Raw genomic sequence first — 19,004 nt, forward strand, 5'->3', positions numbered from 1 at the left:
ACTGTTAGGGATTTGGAGGAGACCTAATGTGGGGGCAGATTATCCATCATCTGCATAATGTTAGGCATCTTCCCCTGAGGCATCTGTTACTGGCCACTGTCTGAGGCAGGATACTGGATTGGATAGGATCCAGGTCAGATCTAGAAAGGCAATTCCTATCTTCCTATTTTTCTTTAGCCCCAGTGCAGGCCCATTGTTGGGAGCAACAGCATAAATAGGCCCTTGGTGTTCTAACCATCGTTCTGACACAGCTCAGAGCAGATTTTGTGATATGGTGATAAAACCACTTGAGTCTCATCTACACTAGAACTTATTTTGTTGCTATCATCAATACATCTGCAGTCTTGGTGGCATTTATTGTAATTTGGATACTGATTTTTCTTGTGTAGATAAGACCTCTGAGACCAAAGTGGGCTCTTAAGTGAAGGTGTGCTGAATCCTGGTAGTGCCTTCCTAATCCCTCCCCATGCGTATGAACTGGGCATCTGAAGACTGAGCTCTAGAGGTTTGGTTTTGGGATTCTTCTTGCAGAGGGGCAATTTGAGTGACAGAAGGCATGTCCCCACCAGTAGACACACAGGGCAGGATTCCCAGAGGTACGATGTAAAAGGCTATTCATAGCAATGAGTGTGCAGTGAGGAAGCTGATACTAGCTAATCTAATGCTTGTCAGGATGTTGTTTGATGTTCTCCATAAGAAGAAAGGAGATATAGAGGAGCTTTTCATATCCACTGGAAGGTGTGCTGTAATGCTGGTTCTATTATGGAATGTATTGCTATCTCTGAAGGACATCATAGTGTTAGATCATTGTGTAGGGCTGGAGAATTGGGGCAGCGTCCAGCTAGGAGGTTAGTGATGTCCATATGAGAAAGGGCATAGGGCAGTAGTTATAATGAAATGTGATGCAACAGCGTTTGGGGTGAAAGGGCACTGGTGTTTATAGAGGGGAATAGAGCAATGTTTGGAGGCCAGTAATCAAAAGGTACAGCAGAGCATGAGATCAGGATGCTTTGGTGGTGGCGAGTTGATATGGGTAGGAAGGGATGAGAATGGATGCCATGAAGTTAGTGTGTATAATCCTCAGTAAAAGTTTCACTAGAGCAGGGTCTTCCTCTTATTCCTTCCTCCCTGCCTGACCTGGAAGCTACTACAAAGCTCATATAAAAGTGATGTGAAAGGGGATGTTCTGGCTTTCTCATGTTTGTCATAAGAACTCTGTGAAGTTGCCATGGGATCCACAGACCCATGGCTTGAGCTTTGTGTAACACCATAAAATCATAGAAGTAGGTCTAAAGAAAACCATTTTTTTTTCAATCTTTCCTCATATGTCATATGTTCTAGACCTTTTCATAATTTTTTTTTGCTCTCCTCTGGACTTTGTCCACAGCTTTCCTGAATGTGGTGCCCAGAACTGGACACAACTCTCCAGTTGAGGCCTAATCAGTCTGGAGTAGAGTGGAAGAATTCTTGTGTCTTGCTTACAACACTCCTGCTAATGCATCCCAGAATGACATTTTCTTTTTTTGCAACAGTTACACTGTTGACTCATTTAGCTTGTGATCTGCAGTAACCCCTAGATCCCGTTCCACGTATTCCTTCCTAGGGAGTCATTTCCTATATTGTATGTGTCCAACTCATTGTTCCTTCCTAAGTGGTGTACTTTGCATTTGTCCTTATTGAATTTCATCCTATTTTCTTCAGACCATTTCTTCAGTTTATCCAGATCATTTTGAATTTTAAACCTATCCACCAAAGCACTTGCAACTCCCCCCACCTTTTGTATTGTCCGCAAACTTTATAAGTCTACTCTCTGCCATTATCTAAATCATTTAGAAAGATATTGAACAGAACCGGACCCAGGACCGATCCCACTCATTATGCCTTTCCAGCTTGACTGTGAACAGCTGATAACTGTTAACTGGTTGGAAAACCGTTCCCAGAGATGCTGGATACTGGAATAATCGTGGATACTGGAACTAGCAGCATCTTTTTAACTGATTTACACAGCTGGTGCCACTTGGTAAAGAGCAAAAATGCCAGCTCCCTAAATATAGAAATCCACTGTGTTGGCTCTGTAAGTTTCCCTGATCTCTTTCTGGTTTGCCCACTTCATTTTTCTCACAGATATTTTCTGTTTAGCTTGCTGACTGAAATATGAGTATCCCTTCTATGCAATAAACAGACTCATTCTCATCCTTAAAATTCTTTCTTAAAACTGCTTTACTTTCCATTGTTAATCTTTGCTCCATTTTTATCTACACTTGCTCTCTGACATTTAAAAAAAGAAAATAAAGCAACATACAAAACATGGAACAAAGTATATGATCCGCTTCCTTTGTAAAATCAGCATTACCTTGCTTTTTTGTTATCTCTCATTTAGATTATGAACTACGTGGGGCAGGAACCTTATTGTCAAACACAAGAAGTTTCAAATACATCTCTGGTACTGTATGAGTAGTAATAAATTGCAACGTTCAAACTCCAGCAGAATTATTCAATGACGTACCTTTCTCTCTACACTTCTGATTCTCCCTTCTCCCTGCTTCAAGTCCCTGTGACAAACATGTAATATATATTTAAAATGCACACAGCATGATTTAATTGCCAGCATTTCCTGTTCTACTTTGCATTTTAGGGGATTGAATGAATCTGAAGTTTAGATAGCTGGAATAACAGGAATTCCACATCTTCAGTTTTAAAAGCAAAAGCTGCCAGGAGAGATGTTACAACAAACTTTACTAGGACAAAAGTAAGGCTCTTTTCCCCTCTACTGTGTCATTAGTATTTCTAAACTGTTCCAGCTTATGGTCCTTTATTATTTAATAGTCAAAATATGAAGGGCCCTTGAAATTAAACTGCTTAAAGGCGTCAGTCAAAGGAGTGGCATTCCTCTCCCCCTCAAACATTTTTCAGAACAATAGCATAGTGTGGAAGTAAATTCTAAAGAAATGGTGAGTGAATCAGGAGGGCAACATCAGGGAGAGAAGACCATATTCTGAGCATGAGCCACCATTCCCCAAACTCCCAGCAATAACCTCTAGAACACCAGCTCCAAGAGTTACCTATATTTACTATAAAGCAATCAAAAAGAGAAAATTATTTTATAAACAATCCTTGAGTGAGGCAGCCACTGACATACTCACTTCTCTGTGAGTTAAAGGTTACACAGTTGTACTGTGCTAGTGGTGATTCTTTGCTGTTTTTGTTAAAATTCTGATTTTTCTCTTGTCCTTTGCTCAAAGTGGCTTACCCATGTTAGGGGTAGCATTGTTCTAAATGTCCCTTCCAGACCCTGATATTCAAATGTAGAATTGAATATTCATTTAGTTTTTTCTCTCTGCTTCAATGTCAAACAATACATATATAGAATGAGATTTATTATTGTAAAAATAATTATTTGTGCACAGTTAGCTTCAGGGCAGTTCAGCTACTACTCACATGTTCAGTAGCAGGGTACTGTTCTGTAAGACATTAACATGTTGTCTTGCCAGAGAGCCCCCTCTCCCATACCAGCCACTGACCATCTAATTAGTAACACACTGGCTTTTGCTTTTTGCAATGTTGTAGCCATGTTGGTTCCTTGGATTCAGGAGTTTGGTACAAAGACACAACAAGCACAATTAGGCCGCATTACCTACATTATAAATAGTCATGTTGGGGTGCCCAATTACAATGCAGCTGTCACCCAAGTCAGGGTTGGATTAATTTGTTGTGGGCCTGGCACCAAACATATTTGTGGGTCCCCCTGGGTCAAGGTGCAGGGGGCAGGATGGTCAGTCTCCAGAGTGAAGGGCGGGCTGGGGGCAATGAGGCACGGCACGGCGGGAGCGGTGCAGCGGGAGCAGCCCTGCTCCACGCAGCCCAGCAGGAGGGCACTGTTTACAACCCTGCAGCTGCCAGATGCACACTGGCCTGCCCAGTCCTGCGCTGCCAGCATGTCCCTTCCCCTGGAGGGAAGGCCTGCACCCCCCACCCTTATGCCCAGTGCCCCCTTGCCCAGAGACCTCCACCACAGATCTCTATGCCCAGTCCCCACCCCTCCCAGAGACCTCCCTCACTGGCCTCCCACCACAATTGCACAGCACCCTGCACACCACACTGCTTGCCCAGTGCTCCCCATCCATAGACCTCCCCACTGCCCACCATCTTCCTCACAGACCCACCATCACAACTGCACAGCACCCCATATTCCTGAGGGGATTCTGCACCAAAAAATTAAAAATTCTGTGCACAGTATTTTAAAACTCTGCAAATTTTATTTGTCAAATAAATGTGGAGGCTCCAACATGGCAGTGGGGAGCACAGGCCACTGGCTGCATGGAGGTGGGAGATTACCCTGCAGCCTCCCCCCCAGCCCACCCCGGGACAGGGACTCGGAAATGAGGCTGCACCTGACCCTGACACAGTGCAAGGGCCAGGCCTGCCCCAGAAACACCCTGGGGCCCTGCCCCCCTGTGCCAGGCACAGCTGGTGTGGGTGAGCAGGCTCAGCCCGGCAGCAGGATCCCAGTGCAGAGGGACTTAGTGTGGGGGGATCCAGGTGGGAGTAGGAGAGTTCTCTGTGGGGCAGTCTGGGTGCGGGTGGCCCAGTGAGAGATCTGGATGCACAGAAGCTCATTGGGGGTTTCCAGGTGCAGGGGCAATGGGACTCTGCAGGGATCCAGGTGAAGGTGTTTCGGGCTCAGCAGAGGGGTCAAGGTGCAGGGTAGGTGGGGTTCATTTGGGTGGGGGTCCAGGTGCAGGTGGTTGGGGCTCAGTGGGGAGGGTGTCTGGGGGGGGCTCATTGGGTTGGTACAGATGCAAGGGAGGTAGGGCTTGTCAGGGTGAGGGATCGATGTGTCTGCTTAACAGGGGAGCCCCAGCTTCTGCCAAGGGGATGCTGCATGCTGGGCTCCAGCTTCCCCCCCTGTGCCACTTCCTGCTGCTGGTGAGTGCAGGTCAGGCACGACCCCTGCTGCAGTCCCCAGGATGTGTACCTCAGGGGAGGGGGCTTGGCCGCAGTTCCTCATCTGTAAAAATGGGAGTAGCACTCTCCCACTTTACAGAAGCATTGGGAGGATAAAATTCATAGCCATTGTGAGGTGCTCAGATACTACCGTACTACTAGTCATAAAAGCCCGAGACAGAAAAGGGAGTTCCAGAAGCTGACTCCCACCCAAACAGCAAGAAAAAGAGTGATTTTTTTGGTGCAATGGAGGAGACAACTAAAAGAAGCAGCCAGGGTGTACTGGGTCTGGAGAGCTTAAAGACCAACACTTTTCTGCCCACCTGCAATACCCCTAGCCTCCATTCGCCTTGTGACTTCCTTGGGCAGTTGTGCCCAGCAGGTTGAGAAGCTCTGCTTCAAACCACACTACATTTTTAAAGAGAGTTTAAAAACTACAAGCAAAAGACAGCCAAGAGGTGTGAGATAATAATATATTACAGGGGAGATTTTCAGAAGTGCCTAAGAGATTTAGGAGCACAAATCCTGTTGAGCTTTGAGTGGGACTGGTGATTTTAAAGTCTCTTCTACATTATATAACACCATTTATTGTGAGGGTTCCCAAGTGATTCACAAACTCAGAGGGTTGGCCAAGGCACTGGGGTGACACTGAAAATGCTTCATTATGATTTCTAGCTCATTTACCCTTTTGTGTAAACTCCAAAATGGGATTGTTTGGAAATTTTGGTATAAAAGAAAAGACTCTTGTACCCAGGGCAAGGTATTAGTGCATTGTACAGCCCCTGCCCTCAGGCAGTTAGTGGCTGGATGTTCACCAGATCATATCATATCCTTACATTTACCCAGTACTCATTTAAAAGAGAATCTCATCCTCTTCCCTCACAGGGAAAAATGTCAAACTGGGGAAGCTCAAACTAACTTTTAAAAAAGGTCACTGAAAAAAATGCTCTGTGAATTTGTCATGCAGCGCTTGGAAGGCCCTGTTTGTCATTTGGGTTGTGGAAGGTCTACCACACGTCAACATTTAAAATTAGTTAAAAATAAAATGGTTCCACCCCAAAACACTATATAAGGATTTAGTGAGCCAACCTAAATGCATGTTTTCTCAGCCCATGCCAGGCAGTACCATGTGTTCAAGTTATATTGTATTCAAAGGAACTAAGTTCTAAGGAGGCAAATTCTGATCCATTATAGTCCATCATTTAGTCGCAGCTGGTGTAAAGGAGTCATAACTCTATGAAACTACACCATTTGACACCAGCTCAGAGTCTCCCAAAGTATAATTATGGAGAAGAAAAGGCCTGTGGAAGTAGGCTGCTTTGCTAATTGCATTGGCTCAGTCCCATCTTTCAATAGTAACTGCTTTGCTTTTCTGGCTCTGAGCCACTGTTGTACTGACTGTTCTGGAGAAGAGATTAGAAGCATAGAGTGGGTTAAAATAAGGTGGGAATGGCTCCTCTATGATCATACACAATCATCAAGTCAAAAGAAAGTTAATTCTACAACTGTGAGCTCTGCAACTCCACAAAAGGATGGTAACAAACACCTGTAATGTCCAGTAAGCACTCAGGAGGCAAGTTTGAGAAAGAAGGCACAGAGTGCTCTATTAGTTGGACAGGCAGTAAAATCAGACTGAGACTGCTTGGATTTCTGGGGAAACCCTCCTCTAGTTCACACAGGGCAAACTGAGAGGCCCAGAATCGAGATTAGCATAGTCCCTCCCATACCCAGAAGACATCTCAATAGCATAGTCACTGCCATACTTGTAACACGATATCTATCCTTACAAGAACCAGGCTTGTGGAAACAGTTGTCACTTTAGCTCAAGTATAATCTTTGGGCAGTGAAAGTGCTGAAGCAGAGCTTTCTAGATGCTTGGGATCTTTGAACTAGGGAATTGTTGCCACCTAAGGTGGTGGTAGTAAAAACTAGCAATGCCTGAAAAATATGTATTGGCCGCTCCCAGAAATGCTCTCATTGTTGAACAAGTGATATCCAGTATACTTGCGCCACTTCAGAGCAAGCCTTGACAATGTTTCTGCTTGCATCATTTTGCAAGGATGCTGTTAGTGAAGCCAGTGTGGATGGGAACCATGTGATGGACACTCAGCACCAAAGTTGTAATTACAATGGAAAGGCACTTGAACTGCATGTCCATACAGACTGTTTTTTCACCTGATGTTGACACGTGGCTTTAACATACCATTTCCCAACAGTGTCCCAATTATTATTTTTTTTCTAATACACCTTTACCCCAATATAACACAACCCAATATAACACAAATTCGGATATAATGCGGTAAAGCAGCGCTCCGGGGAGGAGGGGGGCGGCTGCGCACTCCAGCGGATCAAAGCAAGTTCAGTATAACGCGGTTCCACCTATAACGTGGTAAGATTTTTTGGCTCCCGAGGACAGCGTTATATCGGGGTAGAGGTGTATATAGGAAGTTACAAGGGGTAAACAGTGATTTTCAGAAGAAAGCAGGCAACCAGAGAACAGGACTTTCATCAAAGGTAGCGTCAGATTTAGAATCAGTCTTTGCTTTAAATTCCATTGTTTTGCTTTGTCAGTAGGTGAGATGATACGATAGAGCAGGGGTCGGCAACCTTTCAGAAGTGGTGTGCCGAGTCTTCATTTATTCACTGTAATTTAAGGTTTTGCGTGCCAGTAATACATTTTAACCTTTTTAGAAAGTCTCTTTCTATGAGTCTATAATATATAACTAAACTATTGTTGTATGTAAAGTAAATAAGGTTTAAAAAATGTTCAAGAAGCTTCATTTAAAATGAAATTAAAATGCAGAGTCCCCCCCCGGCCCAGTGATCAGGAACTGGGCAGTGTGAGTGCCACTGAAAATCAGCTTGCATGCCGCCTTTCACACGCATGCCATAAGTTGCCTACCCCTGCCATAGAGGAAAGACATAGATGTTAAGGCCAGAAAGGACATCTAGGTGACCTCCTGCATAACACAGGCCATAGGATTTCCCTGTATTAATTCCAGCCTCAAGTCCCATAGCTGTGTTTGAGCTAGAGCCTATCTTTCAGAAAAACATGCCATTTTGATTTAAAAATTTCCACTGATGGAGAATCTACCACAGCCCTGTTCCCCAAAGAGGTTACAGTTGAAATAGACCAGATAGACTCAGGGAGGGAAAAGGGGGGAGAACACACAAGCAGCATGGAGAATGTGATGGTAGCAAACAGTGTGTTAATTCCACAAATTTTTTTGATGGGTTTAGTAAGAAGTGAATTAGGTAAATTGAAAGAAAAGTGAAGGAAGAGGGAACACTGAAAGGGCACCGAGGGGTCAGGATAGGGGAGAAGGGGGGCAGATCCCCTTAAGTTAAGATGAAAAGACTGTAGAGGAACCGGAGGGTTGGTGCAAACAATTAATCAGTACAGGTCAGAGAAGGTCCAATCAAAACTACAGAAATTTCTCTGAACCTCCCTGCTTGGCTGCTTCTGCAGCTGCTCTTACTGGCTGGCTTCTCCCAACACTTTCCCCCCCTACACATACACCGCCCACCCCCCAAAGCCCAGGGGGGAGGAAAGTAGGGGAAGCACCACCTGGGTCCTAGTGCACCCAGAGTTGTGTGTGTGTGGGGGGGTCTCTTGCATAGCTCTGAATGGGTGGGTAGAGGGGTAATGGGGAAGGGGTGGCCTTGGCTGGGGCCTATTTTACCCCCTCCCCCTGCCCCAATGCAGCAGTCCCTGTTTTGACAGCTGCTCATAGGAGCTGGAGTCTGTGGCTGATTCCTTTGTCCTCCTCCCACCAGCTTGAAAGAAGCTGCTCAATGTGCTGGGGAGAGTGGAGGAATTGGTTTATGTGACTCAGGCATTTTGCAATAGAGGATTGGTCAGGAGGAATGGATTTGAAGGTTGATTGCAGAATTGCCAACCCCCAGCTTTTCAAAACTCAAGAGTCAAGCTCCCAAAAATCATGAAATCAACTTAAAAATCACAAGAATTAACCAAAAAAAATTTTTTTGGTGAGATTCTTTACATTTGCCCTCTTGCTTAGAGTCTTTCTCCACAGCCATGAAGGATAGAAACTTTTATTTTTCTTAATGAAAGCTGAAAGTCTCTCAGAATCACTTGTCTCAAAGGGCAGGAGCTTCAAGAGGGACACCAAATATCATAAGACTCAATAAAATCACATGAGTTGGCAGCAGTGTTTGTGTGATGCTGCATACTGAGGCCGCACATAGTGGATTTGGGCCAAACTTTTCTCTTTGTGAGGGATTGTCTTTGTTAACGTAAATAACAAAACACAAACCTTAACCTAAACTTTCTGCTGAGTTTTGCTGCTGCTAGGGTTTTCCCCTGCAGGACATTAGTCCCTGTCCCAGAGGCGTACTCCAGACCCTCTTATATCTTGGGATGGAGGTAATAGGACCCATCTGGCAGTGTGAGTCAACAAAAATAGCTCTGCATCTTTGTCCAGGGCTGTAGCACCTGATGGTAAGGTTGGCTCAGCGGGAAAGCCCTGCATTCCTGGCTTGTTGCATTAGCAGAGAGTGACCCAGGGGCTGCTGTGACTTGCTTGGGTCCCCTTAGGAATCTGCCTCAGGGTAGTTCCTGGTAGTGGTGATACAAGTGACTGATGAATTCTGGGGTATATAAGCAGAGTGGAAGCCAGCTGGTGTGACTTTTTTCAGACTAGCCACTAACTTCGTAGTTATTTTCCCAAATACTTCGTTTAAGTATTGGTCAGATAGCAAAGTGGATTTGGGTATTTGTAGATTCCGTGGCCAAAAAGGAACATTGTGATTTTCTAGTCTGACCTTCTGTACGACACTGACAACTCCCCCAAAATAATTTCTGTTGAACAAGAGTATATTTTAAAAAAAGAAATCCAATCTTTATTTTAAAAATTGTCAGTGACGGAGAACCCACTATGACCCTTGATAAATTGTTCCAGTGGTTAATTATCCTCACTGTTAAAAATTTACCTTATTTCCTGTCTGAATTTGTCTAGCTTCAACTTCCAGCCATTGGACTGTGTTTATACCTTTGTCTGCTAGATTGAAGAGCCCATTATTAAACATTTGTTCCTCATGTAGGTACTTACAGACTGAGCAAGTCATCCCTTATCCTTCTCTTTGTTAAGCTAGGTGTGTCTTGAGCTGACCTAGGAGATTATCTCCATTCTCCTATTCCCTAATAGTAACAGCCTAAAATGCAAATAAAAGGAAGTTTAGAAGTAATAGAAATACGAATTTGGCAGAACTGGAGTTGGGGTCACATCCTTGAGGTCAGATAGAAAGCGATTGAAGGGAATACATTTAATTAAGTAGATCAAATTAAAATATAATAAATTAATGGGCATTGGAGATTGGAAAAAAAACCAGTGGGGGTACGATCTATTTGATTTTGCAAGGGCCAATATAGGATTGTTTCCTACATTAGATATTTATAGTATCATTATTTATGTACTTATCTATTTGTATTAAAGTAGAACCTATGATATGCTAAGAGTTTCATAGATTCCAAGGGCCAAAGGGACCATAGTGATCATCTAGTTTGATCTCCTGTGTAGCACAGGGCATAGAACTTCCCCGAAATAATTCCTAGAGCAGAACTTTTAGAAAAACATCCAATTTTGATTTTAAAATGGTTAGTGATGGAGAATCTACCACCACCTTTGGTAAATTGTTCCAATGCTTAATTGCACTCACTGTTAAATACGTTATGCCTTATTTACAGTTTGAATTTCTCTGGTTTCTCTCTGTCACACAGTTTTTGGTGCCACAGCTGTCAGTCAGGAGTGTGGGGGAAAAAAACCCACATCCCTTACCTGACACTTCTGTGCTGGCAAAAACCACAGTATGGATGCATCTATGCCTACAGAGTTCCTCTGTTGGCACTGTGAATATCATTGGGGAGACAACATTACTATGTTAGCAGAAAAACTCCTGTTGGTATGTGCTGCATCTACACTAGGGGGCTCTGCAGATGTAGCAGGCTGGTCGAGATGACCTCTTGCAGTCCATTCCAGCTCTTCTTTTCTATATTATTTAATAATGATCAAAGGGTGCTCAGAGCTTTGCTCACACTACAGCTGTTGCTGGGGCTGCAAGTGAAGCAATGGGATGTAGTTGTGGAGGTGATGCCCACTACTTCCTGCCTGTAGTGACACTTCAGTTTAAAAATTGCAAGGTATTACTCTAGAGCAGGGGTGGGCAAACTACAGTCCACGGGCCACCCCTGGCCCCTCCCCTGCTGTCCCCACTCCCCCGCTCGCTCTGCTGCCAGCACAATGCTCTGCGCTGCGGTCCTGTGAGCTCCTGGGGCAACGCAGCTGCACAGCCCGGCCTGACCCGGTGCTCTGTGCTGCGTGGTGGCGGTGGTGGCATGGCCCAACTCCAGCTGGGCAGTGTGGCTGTAGCACTACCAGCCACCTGTGCTCCAGGCAGTGCAGTAAGGGGGCACAGAGCAGGGGGAGGGGGTTGGATAGAGGGCAGGAGAGTTCGGGGTGGTGGTCAGTGGTCAGGAGTGTGAATAGGTGTTGGGGAGGGGAATAGGGGTTGAATGGGGGCAGGGATCCTGGGGGGCAGTCAGGAAGGAGGGGGGGTTGGATGGGGTGGCAGGGGGCAGTCAAGGGACAGGGAGAAGGGGTGGTTGGATGGGACAGGGGTCCTGGGGGGGGGCTGTCAGGGAACGGAGGGGTGGATGGGGCAGGAGTTGGGGTGGGGACAGATAGGAGATGGGGGCCGGCCCTCCACCCCCTCCTCTAACTGGCCTTCCATACAATTTCCGAAACCCAATGCGGCCCTCAGGCCAAAAAGTTTGCCCTCCTGTGCTCTAGAGGAAGGGTAGGCCATTGGTTAGGGGACTTGCATAGGACTTGGGAGTTCTGGGGTCAGTTCCCTGCTCTGCCACAAACTTCCTATGTGACCTTGGGCAAGTTATTTAGCTTCTCTCTGCTTAAGTTCCCCTGCTCTCCTGGGTGTTGTGAAGATAAATACGTTAAAGATTGTAAGGTCCACAGTTACTACAGTGATGGTAGCCACATAAATACCATAGATAGGGAAATGTTTTCAATTCATAATCCCATATAAGTTTCTTCTTAACATAGTTGCCCAGGAGAGTCAGTTTTGAGATTTGAGGCCACCCCCCCCATTAAAAGTGGTCCCTTCCCATGTGAAAGAGTTCAGTTGATTGTGCCTGTGTAGTGCTCATTAATGATGAGTTACTGAACTTGTCTCTGTGCTGCTCCCTCTACTTATTTAGTCCTGATTGCCTGTTTTTCCTCACACAATCTGGCCACTGTTAGTGTGAGAGTTTTCTTCTCTGTGTCCTGGCACTTGGAACATCCTCCCTATATCTGTTTCCTGAGCCCTCCATCTCATTCAACCTCAACAGAAAATGTGCCTTGGCTGCCTGTAAGTCTCTCATTGTGTATCTATATTGTTGAGCTCTAGAGCGCTTTGTGGTACAATTGATGTGAAGGATGCTACCAAAATTAAACTGGTGTGTGTTGGCTTTCACAATATTTATTGCTCGTCCAAAACACAGATTTACCCTCCACAGCTCTTACTGAAATGGCAGAAACAGGAAAGGGAGAGACTCAGAGCAGAAAGCAGGTTGAAAATCTGAGAACCATATGTGCTTCTCCTTAATTTTTCCCTCTCTTGGGGAATCTGAAAGGGAGGGATGCAATTTTATTGATGAAGGGGGTGTTCTCTAAGGGTTTCTACTGTATTGGTGAGATGTTATTGTGTACATCAAACTGCAGTCAGGTTAGGGCACTGCACTGAGGTCTCTTCCATTCCGTATGATATAGATGTCCAGGGCATGAGGTTATTTGTGCAGGAGAAAAGGGCTCTGATTCCTGATGGGTACTTTCTACGCCAGCATGAAGAAGAAGAGGTAAGTGCAGTTGAGGAGAGAGAAGTAATATGTAAGTGAGTTTGAAGGAGCGGTCTTACTAGCTTAATGATGTGAAAAGAGGCAAAAGAAATCCCTTTTCTCATATTTATTATTGTTTATAGATCTTTGTTATAATTTCAGTTGTGCTGTTGTCAGAAATCAGGAAAAGGTGCCTGGACTAGAGCTGCCAACGTGTTAGCACTTTGGGCATTTACTGCTCCATGAAAGGCTGTTTACCTCAAGGCAGGTCCTTTACCACAGGGTATGGAAATAGGAAAGCAGTTCAGACTCAGGCTATGGCTATACTTGCACTTCAAAGCGCTACCGCGGCAGCGCTTTGAAGCGCTAAGTGTAGTCAAAGCGCCAGCGCTGGGAGAGAGCTCTCCCAGCGCTGTCCGTACTCCACCTCCCTGTGGGGAATAACGTACAGCGCTGGGAGCCGCGCTGGGGCTTTGACCACATTGGCGCTTTGCAGCGCTGGAGAGGGTGTGTTTTCACACCCTGCTGCAGCGCTGCAAATTTGCAAGTGTAGCCATGGCCTGAGTCTTAACTGAAAGATCCTTGGGGAGATCTGGATTCAGTTTAATTCTTTGACAAGAATACTTAATCTCAGCACTGTTTACTAGTTCCTGGAAGTGGTGTATCAACCAGTATAAATATTTTCAAGAATGAACAAAGTATCAATCATTGTTCTTGTGACGTTTATTTGATCCTGCTTTAATACTGATTGGAATTTTGGCAACAACTTTTTCTCCCAAAGCTGCCTGGTCTTCTGGAAAACTGGCCATTGCTAGTGTGAAGTGGATGGGGGATTGCTTTATTAATGGGGGTTGCTTTATTTCCCTTGTTTGTATGCTGGTCCTGTGTCTGTGGTTTGTGGGCAAAGTGCTCAGTGTGTCGTGAAAGTCTCAGCCTTTTGATTTCACTGGTTTTGGTTGCAGGCAGCAGGGAGTGACGGTATCCGGTTGACAATGGAGAGTGCTCTGACAGCCCGTGACCGTGTGGGGGTTCAGGATTTTGTCCTGCTAGAGAACTTCACTAGCGAAGCAGCCTTTATTGAAAACCTACGTAAACGATTCAAGGAGAATCTGATCTATGTGAGTAGCAGAGAGCAGCCAGAGTGCTGATCTTTGACTAGAATTTGGATATTTGCTCTGAAAACTGGACATAGTGATTTTGTTCTGCAGGTGTGGGATCTGGATGTGGTGGTGTCCACCAGCTCCCCTTTTATAGCCCTTGATCCTGTTTCTCAGACCCGTTCTGTGTACTGACATGTTGGCATAGATAGGGCCTGATGTTCAGGTTGCTGAGCATCTGCAGCTCCATTTAACTTCAACTGAAATTCTGAGTGCCCGGCACCACTGAAAATCCAGCACATACTGTATTCTTCTGACTTCATAAAGCTATTCTGTTGTGGTCTTAACAAACCCAGGCTTAGCTCTGATCCCAAATATTCTAATGAATGGTCAAAAATAACCCAGAACTGAAGTTGCATTGCTGGGATGTCCAAAAGCACTAAAGCAGTCACTAAAGGATGTAAGTGGAGCATTTTCAGTAAAAGGGACCCATCCAATACAAGTTCTGTATTCCCACATTTACTAGCTGTGAGGTTGTTTCTTCAGACTCCCAATTCACTCTCTTCAAAGCGGTTAGCAGCATGCCAAATGCCCTTGTTGCAAGCTGGCCCTGTAACAATATCTGGGGTTCCAAAGTAATTCTGAAGGCTCCTGTAGAAACAGATGCTAGCCTTCATGTAATGCTTTTCCTTTCGGTTCTTTTCAGACTTACATTGGCTCAGTTCTGGTGTCAGTAAATCCATACAAGGATCTGGAAATCTACAGCAGACAACACATGGAGCGATACCGTGGCGTTAGTTTCTATGAAGTCTCTCCTCACCTGTGAGTGGCCTGTGGGTAAACAATACAGTTTGTGCTATTCCCACCTGGCTTGTTTAATACTGGTATACAGAAAACAAGACTTTTTTTCCCTTCCATCTTCCAAACAGAGTACTGGAGTGGGGGCAAAAGAGACCTTTAGAAAGGGTGGGGTCTGGCTGTTTTATTCCTGCTTTTCTTTCCAGAGAGAGTGAGTTACCTTTGACAGTGTTATTTGGAAAGGGAGTTTAATTCCTTCCTGGCCAAATGATTTGAGACTCAGAGGAATCTGAGCTGCTGATCAAGCCTAGGCAGGATCACAGACCTCATAGTTCCAGGGTTATTCAGTGTCTAGATGATCTGGTTCTAAGTTTCCCTTGCTGCTAAGCAGCTTATTCAGCTTATGACTAAACTGGGGGAAAGTGTGTGTGTGTGATGGGTTTTTTCCTACCTCCTCTGTCACTGCTTGACCAATATTAATCTGGTATTTCCCTTGTTGCTAAGATACCATGAGCCCGTTGGAACAAGAAATGTATTTATTTACATGGCCTGGTGAACATTCCCAATTTCCTATTTAAAATAAAAGATTTTTGAAGCTTGAAAGTTATTTTTGAACGTAACTGAATTTTTCTGTCAGACCAAAAGAGAGAGAGAGAGGACACAGCTGAGTGAGCCTAGCTAACCAAAGTGCTCGCCGAGCCGGGGCCCAATCCTGAGATACCTCTTGAAGACTCTTTCTTCCAAAGACCTTTGAAGAGACAGGGAGAACTATTTGGGCTGTTTCCTGTTGTTGGCAGGTGACTCAACAGTTCAAGTGAGATGGGAGTATGTTACAAGCATGATGAGGTGGTGCTAGAAACATGGTTGTTTGGGAAGATCCAGAATCCTGTCTATACATATGTTAATTAGAACGTAACATTTCTGGGACAGGGGCTGTTTATTTGTTTGCAGTGTACAACATTGAGGATTCTGTCAGCACTAAACAAATCCTTTAAATATTGGAGCATTACCCTGTTCTGCTTCTATTCAGTTATACATTGTACCAGGGAAGATGTGCCCTGCAAAGTACTACTCTTTCAAACAGTCCAAGAATTAAAAAAAGTTCTCACCCTCATTGCAACCAGTTCATGAGAAATTGTAACTGTACAGCTCAGTAAATCCTAAGTGCAGGGACTGCCAACACTATTCTGATATACGAGACAGTATTTCCAAACCAACTCCTTTAGGGGTGTTTTTGTTGCACAGAAAATAATTTGAATATTTTTGAATGTTGTGGGAAACACTCATTTTAAGCATTGGACTGTGTTCTGTTTCATCGATTACTGTTAGCAGCAATTCAGACCATTTTTCCGAGGCTTTTTTTTTAAATGGGCTCTATAAAATGAAAACAATTCTACCTTGCTATCCAAATATCAAAATACTTTAAAGCTAGTGGGAACACTTGAGAGTCAGATTATCTGTGGAGTCTGTAGTACCTAGTCATTGAAAAGAAAAAAAGGTTTATCTCAATGAACTTGAAATGCTGCATGTCTCTGTGACAATCAGGGTCCAGGCCCAAAGAGAGAATGGGGGGTCTGATCTCCCAAGAGTAAACAATTTAATCAGCTGGTTGTGTACAATGTTATTGTGTATAAAATTTTTGGATAAGGTCTTCTATGAAAGCTTGTAATGTTCTGAACTTAATAATCATTATGAGATAGGTATACACGCTGTGTTTATGAATGTATGTATATAGAGAGCTGAGTTTGTAAAGCTTTACCTCTACCTCACAGTAGGGCAGTGGTCAGCCAAGCAGGGAGGGACGCCTCCCCAACCAGACAAGACTAGTTCCAAGCACCTACCATTGTACTACCCAGGAAAAGACAAATTATGGGCTATCAGAGTTAATGGGAAAACACTTGAGGCATCCTGGCTAGAATTTCCCCATCCAAAGTAAGAATGAGGCACCATGCAAAGGGGCGGGGGGAGAGAGGGGACTTGAAACTGAAGTTGTGATACCTATTATATTGTTCATGGATTCACAGAGACTGTGAATAATGATGTGGACAGCAGTCATCCCTAAATAAATGAGATGCATCACAAAATATAAGGTATGCAGTACTCTTGGCCTTTCCCTTGCACTTAAGGGTGTTATAAACCCCATACATAAGAATATGCAGTCCAGAGGCAAACTCTAAAACTAAAATACAGTTTACATTTATTCAACTGTTTTGATTTGGGAAATGCCCCGGAAGTGGAATTTGGATAGAGAAGGGAGAGGAATTTGATAAACTATAATAAATTACATTTTTACAAAGCAAAACCTTAAGTAGCAAAAGAAGAAATTGTTGCTCGCTAATGCTCCTTTCTTTGCAAGGAATGTGTTTTGAAATTCTATGATCCATCTTGATTTAAACAAGACTTGAAGGTACTCCAGAAAACTGGTGTGAGCAATAATTATAGAAGCTTTGGATCAGTCGTTTCTCAATCCATATAAACGCTATTCTCAAAGAACCATCTTTTCTGGGATTTTGTACTGTTAGAATATTGGGCTGGAATTGGCATATCTTCTGGTTGTGATTGTGACAGTATGGATACTCTAAAAGCCTAACTGAGGATTCTCTGCCTTTCATATTTGTGAAAGCAGACTTAATTTCCAATTATCATTGTTCCTTAGTTATGCTATTGCTGACAACTCATACCGTTCCCTTCGCATTGAGAGGAAGGATCAGTGTATCTTGATATCTGGGGAGAGTGGAGCTGGAAAAACTGAAGCCACCAAGAAAATCCTGCAGTACTATGCAGTGACATGTCCAGCCAGTGACCAAGTTGAAACAGTGAAAGATCGCCTCCTACAGTCCAATCCGGTCTTAGAGGTAATTTGAAGTCCAGGATATGAAACTTGGCATTGTGTAGGCAACTCAGTCCCCTGATTTACCACAGATACGCATTTGGTGCTGCATTTTTCTGGTGTTATAGTGACCTCTAGTGTCAAGTTCTGTACAATCCTTACAGTTCCCTTTACTGTTTCCACCATCCGTTCAAACGTTCTGGGTGTGGGCCTGTGGGAGGGAGAAGTTTGGCAGGTTTGGGCAAGGCTAGGATGTCTGTGACCATTGTGTGCAGGCTAATGAGTTCCTATGAAGTCATAGTGGTGATGAGGGAAGAAGCTTTAACAAGACACCTTCGAGTGGCACATTTTCCTAATGGAGTGGGATTAGGATAAATCTATGCAAGGAGGAGAGGAGTGGTTTAACAGCCCCATGCAAGGTGGTAATCTTACATTTGCAGTATGCATACAGCTCAAACAATCAGAACTCAAGTAGCTGATTACTTTCTTCTTAGGAGATATTTACCCTAGAGAGCTTACAGTGGGGTAGCTGTACCACTGTAAGATCTCTCATGTAGCTGCTCTATGCTGATGGGAGAGAGCGCTCCTGTTAATGTAATTAAACCACCCCCAAAGAGCAGCAATAGCCATTTTGGCGGGAGAGCTTCTCCCGCCGACATAGCGCTGTGCACACTACCACTTATGCTGGCAAAACATATGTCACTCAGGGGTAGACAGACCTGTGTCTGTAAGCCAGTAAATAAGCCACTGGCAGGTTTGTGAAAAATATTTTAAAATGCCCTATTTTGTGGTTTCCTTGTTTTTGAAGCTTGTTTACTTTTTTATCTGGTATCTTTTTAATTTAGGCATTTGGAAATGCAAAAACCCTTCGGAATGATAACTCCAGCCGATTTGGGAAATACATGGATGTGCAGTTTGATTACAAGGTGAAAATCTGTTTTATATACTTCATTGTAGCCTTGCTCGGATGCCCAAGCACATAGATAGTGAGATCTGCATCAACAGTTCAGGTATAGTAAAAACCCTAGCCTCTTGTGAATGGAGTCTACTGTTTCAGAAAAGTTTGGGTACAAAATGTTTTCTAGAGTTGTTCAGATTTATAATTGTGTATCTCTCTCTCTCTCTAGATAGATAGATACACACATTTCATTGTGAAGCAGCTAGAATTGCTACAGGCACAGCATGCCTGACACAAACATAAAAGTTAAGAAAGTGAAAAGTCAAACCAAAAGTTACAGAGACTCTGTTCTTCCACCTACAGGCACTCACCTTACCACTACCACAACTATTGTGCACCACAGACGATGCACCATGACCATAACACTGCCCTGTTTTCATCCTGGTTCACAAACACTTTTACCAGCTAATTTTTCCCAACCCTAGTGATTGTGGATTTGTAGTGCAGTAGTTGGTTGCGCTGAGGAGAGGGTAGTTTAATAAAGGGTTGTGTGTACAATGGTTATTAAAGGAGGTGATGAAAGGC

General features: G+C 44.1%; 1 protein-coding gene across 8 annotated transcripts in view; it reads left to right on the forward strand.

Annotated features, from left to right (window-relative positions):
* Positions 1-19,004, forward strand: part of MYO1C (myosin IC) — a 125,252-nt gene that overhangs the window by 48,039 nt on the left and 58,209 nt on the right. For 6 of the 8 annotated variants that reach the window (XM_039507876.1, XM_039507881.1, XM_039507880.1 and 3 more), the window contains exons 2-5: positions 13,759-13,914; positions 14,600-14,715; positions 17,348-17,546; positions 18,367-18,447. In XM_039507876.1, coding sequence (XP_039363810.1) covers positions 13,759-13,914; positions 14,600-14,715; positions 17,348-17,546; positions 18,367-18,447 — 552 coding nt within the window. Of the gene's footprint in view, positions 1-2,422; positions 2,444-13,758; positions 13,915-14,599; positions 14,727-17,347; positions 17,547-18,366; positions 18,448-19,004 lie in introns of those variants that run through there. The other 2 variants (XM_039507877.1, XM_039507882.1) reach the window with 2 other exon arrangements.

The sequence above is a fragment of the Mauremys reevesii genome, linkage group 20, assembly GCF_016161935.1.
Source record: "Mauremys reevesii isolate NIE-2019 linkage group 20, ASM1616193v1, whole genome shotgun sequence".
NCBI lineage: Eukaryota > Metazoa > Chordata > Testudines > Geoemydidae > Mauremys > Mauremys reevesii.